This window comes from Gymnoscopelus microlampas (genome assembly GCF_963454915.1).
Source record: "Gymnoscopelus microlampas genome assembly, chromosome: 11".
NCBI classification, from domain to species: domain Eukaryota; kingdom Metazoa; phylum Chordata; class Actinopteri; order Myctophiformes; family Myctophidae; genus Gymnoscopelus; species Gymnoscopelus microlampas.
In genome coordinates, this window is record NC_139948.1 from 23,744,501 (window position 1) to 23,757,458 (window position 12,958).

Here is a 12,958-nt window from a genome sequence, read left to right on the forward strand (position 1 = left end):
CCAGATAGGTAACTATTTACCACAAACGTAGCACGGTTGATTCTGACTCATTACAGGTAGCTAATTGTTCCTGTTCCATGCTTTCTGCCACCGTGCGTGAGCACTGCATTCTGAACTAATGATATGGAATGAGAGGGGCTAGCTGCGGACAATATACCTCTTCAGTTTTCTTTTCCTTTTTCACAGTTTATTTCCCCCATTCTATTTTTAAATATTTCCACCTGCTCTCTTCTCTTTCTATAGCTGTTTGGACCGTGGATGGATTGACAACTCAAATCTCTTTTCCATCACATTGTCACAAACAATTTATTAACATACACAGAACAAACTTGACATTGGCTAGTATCATTTAGCATAGCCAGCATTATGGCTCGGACAGTAGATGGCCCCACATATTCTCAAACGTTTTCAGAAAAAGAAAGAGAAAGAAAATGAAAAATGAACAGGCATTTACTAAACAGTATTTTCCATAATACAGTTGAAAACATGCATGTATTTAAAGAGTCCAGCTTTAAGAACTCCATTCATATCTCCCTTCATATCAAATCTGAGTGTGAAAGTTGTCTCCCAGTGTTTAACTAGCTACTTCTGTAAGAAAGTTTGGGTCAGGGGCACGGTAGCGCAGTCAGTAGCGCTGTCGCCTCACAGCTAGATGGTCTTGGGTTCGATGGTCTTGGGGACGCTGGGGGCGCTGGGGGTGTGTCCTCTCCTCAGTGCCCATGCCCTAGGTGGGGTTGGTGAAAGGGCATGTGGAGTTTGCATGTTCACCCGTGTCCCCTAGGGTAAGTACCCTCACAAAAACATGCAGCAATCCTTGTCTCTATACTGCCTCCCCCTGGTCAGCCGGGGCGCCTGATGGAAGGGAAAGGAACTGGTTAGAATAACGTGTTCCTTCCACGCGCTACGTCCTACCGGGGAAACTCCCCCCTGTCAGGTGATAAGAAAGCTCTCATGCATTGAAGGAGGCACGAGCTCGGCTCTGGGCTCTCCCTAGGCTGGCAGAAGGAGTGTAGTGCCTAGGATTACTTAGACATTTGGCAATGGGTGAAAAAAAAGGGGTTGCAAAATCGTGGGATAAAAATTGAAGTAAAAAATAAAATACATTTAATAAGTTAAAAAGAAAGTTGCATCCTATCCTTGCCTTATAGTCAGTGATTATGGGTTGTTATTGTTGAAGATAGGGTTGCCAGTCGACCAGTTACCTTATGGAATACTTTTATTTGTTTACCAAGGCGACTGTGTCCGCCCAGCACAACACTTATGGAATACTTTCATTGGCGTAATCAAGGAAATACTTCGTTTTGTTGTTACTTTTTGGTCAATTTATTAATGTATTAATATAAGTAGCCGTGTAATAAGTGCTATCGTGTCTAGCTTTAATTTTCAATAATGACCAGCTACCCATCAATTATCCCTTGCTTAACCCCTCTAGACTTAGTAAACTGGACCAGAGTTGTCTTTGTACTAGGACTGCTTTATTCTGTCTGCACCAAATCTCTTTGTTCTAATGCCCTTATTTTTCTTGGAAATAAGGGATGTCTGATGTCCCTTATTTGAATGTTCAGGTAGTTGGCAACCCTGTCTAAAGACTATCTAAATATGTAAGCCGTTTTTAAATTCTAACTACTTCTCTCATACCCCCACCACCCCTCCTGTCCCCTCTCCAGGCCTCAGTAACATCATCGGCATCATCGTCTACATCTCGGCCAACTCAGGGGACCCCGGCCAGAGCGACAGCAAGAAATCCTACTCCTACGGCTGGTCCTTCTACTTCGGCGCCCTCTCCTTCATCATGGCCGAGATGGTGGGCGTACTCGCCGTGCACATGTTCATCGAGAAGCACCGTAAGCAGCGTGCCAAATCCCGCACCGAGCTCATCAAGAAGTCCGCATTCAGCCGCATCCCGTCCTACCGCTACCGCTTCCGCCGCCGTTCCAGCGTGCGCTCGTCTGAGGCGCCGAGCCGCGACACGTCCCCGCTGGGGAAGAGCGGCTACACGGGGCCTGCTGCCTCCGAGATGCCCATGTACACGTTGAATCCACGTGAGCCTGGCAATGCCGGCAGCAAGGCAGCCCAGGTGGGCGGCATGGGCGGCCTGCTCAACTCCGAGCGGGACTTCCTCCAGAGCAGCACGCTCACTAAGGAATACAGCAAGGACCCCAACCGCAGGACCACGCCTGTTTGAGAGGTGCTGGCCACAAATATCACCTGATCATATTAGAGGAGGTTGACGGTTACGATGGTGGTGGTGGTGGTGATGGCGAAGGCAGTGGGAAGGGTGGAGGAGTTAAACTACATTTTGACCAATAGGAGTATGGTACCAGGCAGGGTCAGAGGCATAGTTCAGGTGGAAAAACTTCAGCTGTGAACTTTGAACTGTGATTTTTGAGCCTTTGAACTGTGATATCCTGAGCGCTGTTAGGGTTGTGCGTGTGTGCATGCCTGTATGTGCGTGTGTGTGCGTGTGTGTGCGTGTGTGTGTGTGTGTGTGTGTGTGTGTGTGTGAGAGAAGCAGGGTTGATATCCATGGAAAAGTTGTTTCTAGCTCCTGTTTATTACATATCAATTCATGCTAGGCAAACCTGTGAATCTTTACATGCAAAGGCAGATTTTGTTGGTTCAATTTATGTCCATAAACTCTATGTTCATAAATTGGCTTATTGACCTTATCTTAGGTGTGAACAACAGAACCAACCATTTTAACTAAACGGTTAGATAGAAAAGTGTATCCATTGTCTACGAGGAGCCATCAATAGCAAAGGAGAATAATGTGAACTACGGGAGGTTGGTGGGATGGGGTCTCATGTAAGAGACTTAAATGAACTTTGACCTTTGTTACCCCTGACCTCCTTGGACAGTAGCATGGTTGGTGTAGCCCAGGGAGCCGCCTCGGGCCCCCAGCTGTTTCTATTATAATGATACTAGTTAAAACTAATGATGTGAGGCACCTCTGGGTCGGGATCGATTCATTTTCAGCTCAGTCGGTTCAGAACATAGCTGGAGAGTGCAATGAACTCATTTTTCATGGCATGTTTCTGGCTGTATTTACCGACTATTGATATTAAATATTAATTTCTTAAAGGTTCATTGAATCTGATCAAAGGGTCTTTTTGTGGTAAGAGGTTACCTCCTGAATCGATTCAACTGAGACCGAATCGAGCCCGTTCCTGGTACAAAACCGATCAGTAACCCTGATCTGGTGGCAGATGTGATTATTACTCCCCACACACAGTGGTATGGGACCAGAGGCTGTCATGGACTGATCAGAGATCTGTCGTTTCGGTGTGGGGGGGTGGCGAGGCGTGCCTAGTATTTGGTAGTAGATGGTAAATGTTATTGGTGGTCATTGGTGCTTCCTTTTAATCCTGTTTTTAGTCACACAAAAGGTCTTATTCATTATTTTTTTTATTTCACTTGGAACTTTTAAAAGACTATCAAATATATCTATCTGTCTGTCTGTCTGTCTGTCTGTCTGTCTGTCTGTCTGTCTGTCTGTCTGTCTGGCCTTCACCTCCCATCCCCACTGCCATCATTCTGTAACCACAACTCCCCCTGCTGTTCGCTCCTCGTCTCCTCGCTCTTCCACCCTCTCCCTTTCCACTCTTCTAGGGCAACATGCAGTGGTGGACTAATTACTTAGCCCCAGTACTTGAGTCAAAGTGTAGAGACTCCTGGTCATATATTACTCCACTACAAGTGAAAGTTGCTCTGCCAAATTTGTACTTGAGTTAAAGTGCTGCTTTTAAAAATACTTAGGTATTCAAAAGTACATTATACTGTACAAAAAGCTTGTAGATCTACTCTTTTAACTATATTTGAAATTAAGTGATTAATTCATAATGTACAGTATTTGTCTTTGAAGTGTAGTGGGGTTAAAAGTCATGTCAAGTATTCAAAAATATCAATGCTCAAGTAAAGTATTTACTTACTATTTTCTTTTTACCTAAATACGGTACTCAAGGAAATGTATTTCGTTATTGTCCACCACTGGCAACATGTTAAAAGCTTCTCCCTTCTTTCTGTCACCTTTAGTCTAGCTGGAATTTGTGGTTTGGTTCAAGGTCATTTAGCGAAAGGAGTCCGCTAAACTGTGAGAATATGTTGTAGCATGAAGCCAGACAGTAGACAGAGTGATTACCCAGTAAGAACACAGATGGACATTGTAATAAATTAGCTAGCTAGCTGTTGGCTACAATTATGAGATCAGTACAAAATTGTGACTCATTAGCAAAAACAATTTTCAAAGTCTGAATAGTAAACTGTGAAGTTAGCAACCAAATACATTCTCTGGGCTAGTGACCAAAATCTATGTATTCCTCACCTAAATCAAGAACTTAGAAATTAATTTAGGTGAATATTATGGCAGCTGAAACTGGAAAAACTAGCTAAATAACCTGTATAAAAGGTTTCTGGTGAAGGGTTAGGGTTAGAGTGAAATCCCCTCTTCTCCAATAGAGCAGGATAAAGGATGCGTTTGAAAAATATTGGAATGTGGCCCATGATAAGGAGAGACAGATGTTCAGAGAATTGGAACAGGTCCTATGCATTATTCACAGGATTTGTGCACCATCTATTGAGCTGTCATTCACAGCCTCTCTTCCCCTTTATCTTTCACACACACACACACACACACACACACACACACACACACACACACACACACACACACACACACACACACACACACACACACACACACACACACACACACGTACAGTACAGAACAGGGGGTGAGAGAAAATTGCTTGCGCCCATCAGCTTAGCTTACATCGTTAATATGTCACTCCAGCTGTCTCATACACATAAAGTCAGTGTCATCATATTTCAAACACCTGTACAGACTGCATCGTATTTTAGAAATACATAAAGCTTTATCGCATTTCCCTCTCCTACTCTCTCTCTTTAACACACGCACGCACGCACGCACGCACACACACACACACACACACACACACACACACACACACACACACACACACACACACACACACACACACACACACACACACACACACACAGAATTTGCACATTGGCCAGTCACCTTGAAGACGTCTATAATGCATTGACTCTAACTTGGCTCATTCATTGCCAAAGAGCAAGACATTTACTTCAACACAGCGAGAGAACTGCAGTTTTCTATAAACAAAAATAATTATTAAGAAAGTCTCCTGGTTCCCTGGTGCCTCTTGCACACGTGCACATGCACACACACGCGCACGCACGCACACGCGCACGCACACGCGCGCGCGCACACACACACACACACACACACACACACACACACACACACACACACACACACACACACACACACACACACACAGTTGGTGAGCAGAGGAGCTTGGATTAAGACATTTATCACATGACTGGACAACACCTGATGCACAATGTGTACGGGCAGTACAACTACTGTACAGGCAGTAAACGCACACACACACACACACACACACACACACACACACACACACACACACACACACACACACACACACACACACACACACACACACACACACACACACACAGAGGGTGGGGGGAGGTGTGAGAATGAGAGGCTGGTGAGGCTGAATTGACGGCATGAGTGAGAAAAGGGAAAATAAATTAGAGGCAAGTGAAAGAAAAGAATTAGGAGGAGAGAAGAGAGGGAGAGAGAAAGGGAAGCATGTGTAGTGGATAAAACCGATGACAGCGTTTTATAAGCCTTTCCAGATACTATGAGTAACGAGGGACTGCGGTGATCGAAGAGGAAAGGTAGAAGAAGAAAAAAACAATATATATATAAATATATATAATACTGCTTTGGTGTTGTTTCTCTTCCTTTGTTTACCTCCCTAAACCACTTACCACACTGTTTGTATGAATGAAACATTAAAGGACACCAAGTTTGTCGAGCTGATTCTTCGCACACTTCCTACTCAACTATAACCATGATAATAAAAGAAAAACTGTTTCAATCATCAGCTACACTGTTTAATTAATGACGCTGCTGTTCTACCTATTGTCTTTTTAATGCCATAAAGGGAGCAAAAAGAGGGATAACCTCGCACCACTGTGGACTTGCTCCTGAAAGCCCTCCCGGCGTGTAAATATAAATTTTGCAAATAGCAACAAAATCGGCCATTGCCGTTCCGAGGTGGACTTGTGAGAGGGTTTTTTTTTTCTTTCTTTTTGCCCTCTCCTGTTTCTCCCAGCAAGGGCTTTTAATTTTTAAAGGACGGGAGCACACAAGGGCTTTCTATGCTCAGCGTTTCATGGTTGTCGTCCGGGGGCGTACTGGGGGTGGGAGGGAGGGAGCGGGTGCAGACAAGGCAGAGGAAAAGTACATTTGCACAAGAACAACAGTTTTTTTTTTAAACCAGCTGAATAGTTAACAACATAACATGCTTTATGCAAAAAGACTACTCACAGTGGAGATGAAGGAACTAGGGTCGCTTTATTCCACTCTGCTGGTTGTGTGCACTGGCTGTTTGATGTGAGGTTAGCTTTTAGGTTAGGTTAGGTTAGGTTAGCCTGGACAGACTAATATCTATAATTTGGATTTATACACAAGTCTGGATGCAGGAACAATTTCGAAACAAAAACAGACAGCAGTAATGAAAAAAATGAAGATCGGCAACTTTTCTCGAAAATTGTCTACAGACCACATTAACTGCTGCATCAGCTACCAGAGCAAAGAGCTGTTATACCATACAGTCGCCTGGGAACTGCTTTGCAGTTTGAATATTCGGTCTAGAGTGGATACAGTAATGATCTGTGTGCATGCATGTATGTGTGCGTAGAAATGACCAGACAGCATATAAGCAGTGAACAGTAAATATCAACCATGGCCTTACATGGAAGGCCTGGTAACACAAGATTACCATAGAGTTTCAGAGTAAATTATACCGTTCATAACCATTATACAGTACATAACCTTATGGCCTTTAACCTTCTTCAAACCCCTTAGACTCTCTGCGGTGGTGGGCAGATACATTGACGCTGTGGTGCGCAGCATTGCGTCCAGACTAAAGTATCATGCCAGATGATACATACAGAAGTCTGTCCAGACTAAATTTAGGTTCTCATTTAGCCATGTTTCCAAGCTAGCTTTTAGGTTAGATTCAGACTAGAATAAAAATGACACGGATTTGCCAGTGATGTCCTGGCCATTATTTATTCTAGGCTTCAGGTTAGCTTTAGGCCTTTAGGCCTAAAGCTAACCCAAGGTAAACGTTTTGGGTTAGGTTTGGCCTTCCTTTCAGGTTTGTTTCTGCTCAGCTTCAGGGTTAGGTTAGCTTCAGGAAAGCAACACAGGTTATCTTTTAGTTTTGAATGGTCATCTGAGCAACTGTTTTGAGTCAATCAGGGGAGTATGCTACTACCTTCAGCAGATGTGGAACTTAAGAAATAAAACAATTTCAAAGTGTAGCTGCTGAGTTGTAACCTAAATATAGTGAGAAAATACAGTTGGCCATTTACTGTTGCCAAAAATGTCCCCATCTAAAGCCTCAAAATGATTGCTGTGAATCATGTCCCTTAGGTTAGCTTTAGGTGAGCATTTAGGCTACCTTTTCTAATGCTACTCTATAAGTACTCTGTTTATACAAGATTTGCTGCAGTATACTAAAAAAGGCCTCAACTGTTAGTCGCCAGTAGTTTGTGCTTCATTAGCACTGTCTTTTGTAAGGCCTTTTAGGGCCCGAAGGGGCCACCCCAAGGCCAGGGTTCAAACTGCCATCCATAAGCCATTGACCTTAGCAAACCATGCATGCCACATCCATCTGCTTCTAACGCTGACATTTTCACTACATGTCTCAAATCGCACCCTATAGCCATGATGTACTTTGTAGGAATCCTAGACTGTAGTGCACTACATTTAAGACGCCTTATCAGCGTGTGTGTGTGGACTGTTGTGGTGTTTATTGAAGTTTACTTTTATAGGACACAGGGTGCGTTTTGAGATGAAGACTGTAGCACATATCTTGAGCGTCTTCTTTCCTTCCTTCCTGCCATCATAACTGCTTTGGAACTCTCATTATCAAGACAAATAATAGTATTATTAGTAAAAAAAAATGAAACAAAAAAATATATAAATTATTCTATTCTAAAGGTGCCATTGTGCAGAGAATGACAAACTCTGACACTTACATTGTAAAAATCCCAAGTGTTAATTTAATTTGAGAGTGTACCGATGGGTTTACGGTCCATTTTGGATCCATTTGTACACTCTTAGAGTTGAATTAACATTCAGGATTTTACTGTGTGTTCTAGTTCTTTAGTCTTCTTCTAATTGGGGCTCTCAGTGATGGGGAATGGAGTTGGGATACCGGGGTTGTAGTATTTGTAATATTCTAGTTTCATTTTCTATTTCGATGTGGTCTGTGAGTTTGTATTGCTTGGACTGGCTCTGAAGACCTCCCCTGTGGAGTGAACAGTTGGGAGGGACAGTGAGAAAGAGAGAGAGAGAGAGACAAAGTGAGAGACCTTCGTCTTTCGTGGACATTAGCTTCGTCTTGACGGGGCCAGAAGTCTGTTTGTTAATGGATCACTTAGTGTTGCAGTGTCTCTCTCACACACACACACACGCACACGCACACACACACACACACACACACACACACACACACACACACACACACACACACACACACACACACACACACACACACACACACACACACACACACACACACACACACACATACACACGCACACAAACACACTTATTATTCACATACAGGGTAACAGATACACACAAACACACAAGCACATCATACAAGTACACACATACACTTACATGCAGTAAACACAAACACAGATAAACAAAGACACTCCCATATAGGCTACAGTAGGTGTGTACACACTAACATTGAGAGAACTCAGTCCTTTTAGAAAAATCACTGTGGCGTTCTGGAAAATCATTGTGTGTTTCTTTGGAAAAACACACAAACAAACAAACAAAAAAGAAGAAGAAAGAAACGGCTGTAATTGTCTCTGATTTGTCGCATTTCTGCAGAACTTCCTGGGTGGAACTTCTAGAACACTGGACCAGCCAATCAAGCTTGGAGGAAAGAAAGAACTCTTTGGTTCCTGACAAAATAATATAGAGCAGTGGTTCTCAAACCTTTTTCATGTCAAGGACCCCCAAATTGATGATGTATTTGGTCGCGGACCCCCATCTGGAAATATCTTGTGCCAGGGACCCCCATACAAGATTTGTGTTGTTAAACGCTTCAAGAAAATATACAACCCATGTATGTAGGGGTTAAAGTGATTAAACTGATTTTGATGCTATGTTAACTAATTTTGTTGGGGACCCCCTGGAACCCCCTCAAGGACCCCTGGAGGTCCCCGAACCTCACTTTGAGAACCACCAACGTAGAGGAACAGTTCTGAGAGACCCACACCAAGCACTGTACACTTTACACTCCCACAGCTCTCTCACACACACACACACACACACACACACACACACACACACACACACACACACACACACACACACACACACACACACACACACACACACACACACACACACACACACACACACACACACACACATGCTTGCTTTGTGAGGAGGGCTGAGGAGTCGGCTAACGGTATATCTGCATGTCTGTGTATTTCAAAATATAATTTTATGTGTGTTGTGTTGTGTTGTGTGTGTATGCGTGCGTGAGTGAGTGAGTGAGTGAGTGCTTGTGTGCGCGCATGTGTGTGTGTGTGTGTGTGTGTGTGTGTGTGTGTGTGTGTGTGTGTGTGTGTGTGTGTGTGTGTGTGTGTGTGTGTGTGTGTGAGTGTGTGCAGTCAGCCTCTCCTCGCCCATGCATCCAGTGCCTGCCTCTCCTGCCTTCAGAACAGAACAGCTCCCAGATCAGCCATGGGGGCTTCACGTTGAACCTCCACTTCCACACAACCTTTGACCTTTAATACGCTGGGACCCATATAACTGTACACAGTACAATCCTCAGAGTTCATTCAACCACATGAGCCCTAATATCCCTATTCTGGGCACATCTTAATAGGCGAACGTTTGGCGAAAATAGCAGATCTACAATCACACAACGTGTTGCAGCATTGCGAGCCTAAAATTTTTGGTGAAGAGATCGCTTGTGTGCAGGAAAAAAAGGAGGGGACCAAGTATAAATCCCTGTGGAACCCCAACAAAGTACGGTATTTAGCATTTCAGGGGTTACTGTAAAGTGGTTACTGTAACACCTGTATCATGGACCCTTGGGTACATGATGTGGTTACATATGGGTACACTCTTGGTTACAAATGGATAAATTAACACTGAGCATTGCACTGTGTAGAGCTAATAACACCCAGTCATTCCTCAGTAGACCCAGCCATACAAGGACTGTTTTGTGTTTGTGAATCTGTTGTTTATGGCAGATACCTGGCTTTTATTTTGAAAGACAGACAAAATGGACATGGATGTAATTTTTGAAAGACAAATGTCAAGAAGGTTTTATTGTGAAATACCTTATTCAGTGTACTGGTGGCATTTGTCGTAAACCACTCTGCACTGGCGGTCTGGCCCAAATCACTGCTGTCTGTTGGGCTGATTTGGGGTCAGCAGAGGGGGCTAAGGTGTGCACTCAGTTATGTACAGTATGTAGTCCCTTATGACAGCTGATCTCAGGTCAGTGGAAGCTTAGCCTGCCTTTCCGTACAGTCTCCCCGAAACCCCTGAAAAACGAAAAAGAAAAAAAATCCTGGTAATTTCTACAATGAAAGTCCAAGAGCATTTGGGAACACAAAGTTCTAGTTCAAGACCTTAAACTTAAAAAGATTGGTAAATATCATTAACGCGTAAAACACAATACGCTGACAATTGACAATACAGAGAACATTTAAGACAAAGACAGAGTGTTGTTACATCTAGAAATCATCAAAGTTTGGTCCAGGCTGATTGAGGATCAAAGGTACCCAAGATGACAGCATGGTTCATCAGACTTTTATGACGCCAGCTTGTCAAAACAAAAAGTAATAAGCAACGGTTAACATAAGAAGTGTCCAGGATTTGTACTCATCAAACAAAATATTGATGTACAAGACAAGTTCTCGAATTAATCCTTTTGGTGAATTGTATGAATTATTTTGTTTTGTTTTTATTTTTTTGTTTTCAGAATTGCAAGTGGTTCCGGTACAAAATGTTATGGGATTTTCTATAGGATCCTATAAAGGGAATTTTAAATGTTATAATATCCTTATAATATTTATGTTAAACAAATGTATTCATAAAGATTTGTGCCAATTTCAGTGACATCCTGATAGTTTAATCTCAGGACTACTATAGGATCAATTGAAAGGACGATTTCCCAAAAAAGAGTCAAACTACAGTACCCATCACTTTCTACAAAGCCATGTTGGTCAAAGGCAAGACAAGAGCAGTGCCCTACATAGTTAAACAATACTTCTGCTATTTGTAAAAGTTAACATAAACATACATAAACGCTTCCACACAGTAAAATTCTCAGTGTCAATTTATCCATTTGTAACTTCCATTGTTTACAAATGGAACCAAATTGGCCTTTTACGAGTCTGTTTGATTCCATTTGTACACCCTTGCAGTTAAATGAACACTGAAGATGTTACTACAGTATGTGTATGATCCAGGTTCCACCTCTGTTCAAATCATCCTGTACTTTTGGTGGATTTACGTTGAGGAAATGTTTTCTTACTTTCACTGATCATGCAGTTACTGCTTCGGTTTTGTAGGGTCAGAGATGCCAGAGCTCCCATCTGCAGCCATTTTGAATCAGACAATTTGTGTGATTTCTAAGAATCACTCAGTACAGCAGCAGGCAGCTCATGCAACTGATTGACTTCGGCTGCATATGGGGATAGCAAACACGCTCACAATAGCCCAAAGGGTACAGATTCTAGAACATTTACTCATTAAAATAGAATACTAAGAACCATGGCATAATTGTCATTTTTACAGTTTTTGCTCCTTAGGCCTTAAGTTGTTAAGAAAATGTCCCCCGGTGCTTTTTGTTTTTGTTTTGTTTTTTGTTTTCAAACTGTAACTTGACTTTATCTATTTCAAACTGACCTGAGGACTGTTAGAAAACAGACATCATTAGTGAAGAAGAGAAGGAGAAGTCACGGACAGGGCAGCTAGCTTCTCTGTAACAGGAAAGTAATGTATCCAAATTATCTTACAAAAAAATTATTTGAAACGTGGGATTATAAAAGATACATTATGATAGTCTCAACATTCACACCTAAAGGAATGGGTAGGGTACTATGAACGGAAACACCATTGACAACAAAATTACAAGAATGAGTGGTTGAAGTGAATTTAAGAGTACAACACATATGTGTAGACCTTCATTACAAAGCTAATCTATCTGCTTAATGTCAACTATCATAACTAATGATAACTAACTCAGACAAAGTAATACATTATCAAAAATAGATGAGAATGGCACTTTAAGTTCCACATATTCTCCTTCTCTGCTTCCAGAGACATCATTGGTGTTTGGTTCTGGCCTTCTGGGAGTCACATCTCAGACACAGATCATGAGTATTCCATCTCCTCTGAAGCACTGTTTCCCAAACAGTGGGTCAGGGCCCATTTTTGGGTCACAAACCCAATTTTCAAAAGAACTTCTAAAATAAAATAAAAAATCTGAGAAATGTCTTGAATTTCAAAACTGCTTTTAAGAAGTTAAAATAGCAGATCTGCATTTGTAGATCGGCTATTTTCACTAGTTTGGACCCCGGGGAAACATCAAATTTCTCTTTTGGGTCGCGGGCAAAAAAGTTTGGGAACCACTGCTTTGAAGTACTGAAGCCACATTTTGTGAACGATGAAGCTGCATAGAAGCCATTGTGAGGTGAACCGTCCTCATCCCGGTGTATAACAACTTCTGGATCTAAGATGGCTGCCATAGAACGTTTACAGTGCCATCATGGAATCAGGCGTTTCAGTGCTGAAACCTCTGGATACTGGAGTTGGATTGGCATT

At 42.4% G+C, this 12,958-nt stretch overlaps 1 protein-coding gene across 1 annotated transcript in view; it reads left to right on the top strand.

Annotated features, from left to right (window-relative positions):
• The window catches only part of cacng3b (calcium channel, voltage-dependent, gamma subunit 3b), a gene marked incomplete at both ends in the record, with an annotated part of 26,648 nt that extends 24,463 nt beyond the window's left edge, over positions 1-2,185 (top strand). The window contains one exon of the mRNA XM_084071633.1: positions 1,668-2,185. Within this exon, the coding sequence (XP_083927759.1) occupies positions 1,668-2,185 (518 nt within the window). The remainder of the gene's footprint in view (positions 1-1,667) is intronic.
• Between the last annotated feature and the right edge of the window lie 10,773 nt (positions 2,186-12,958).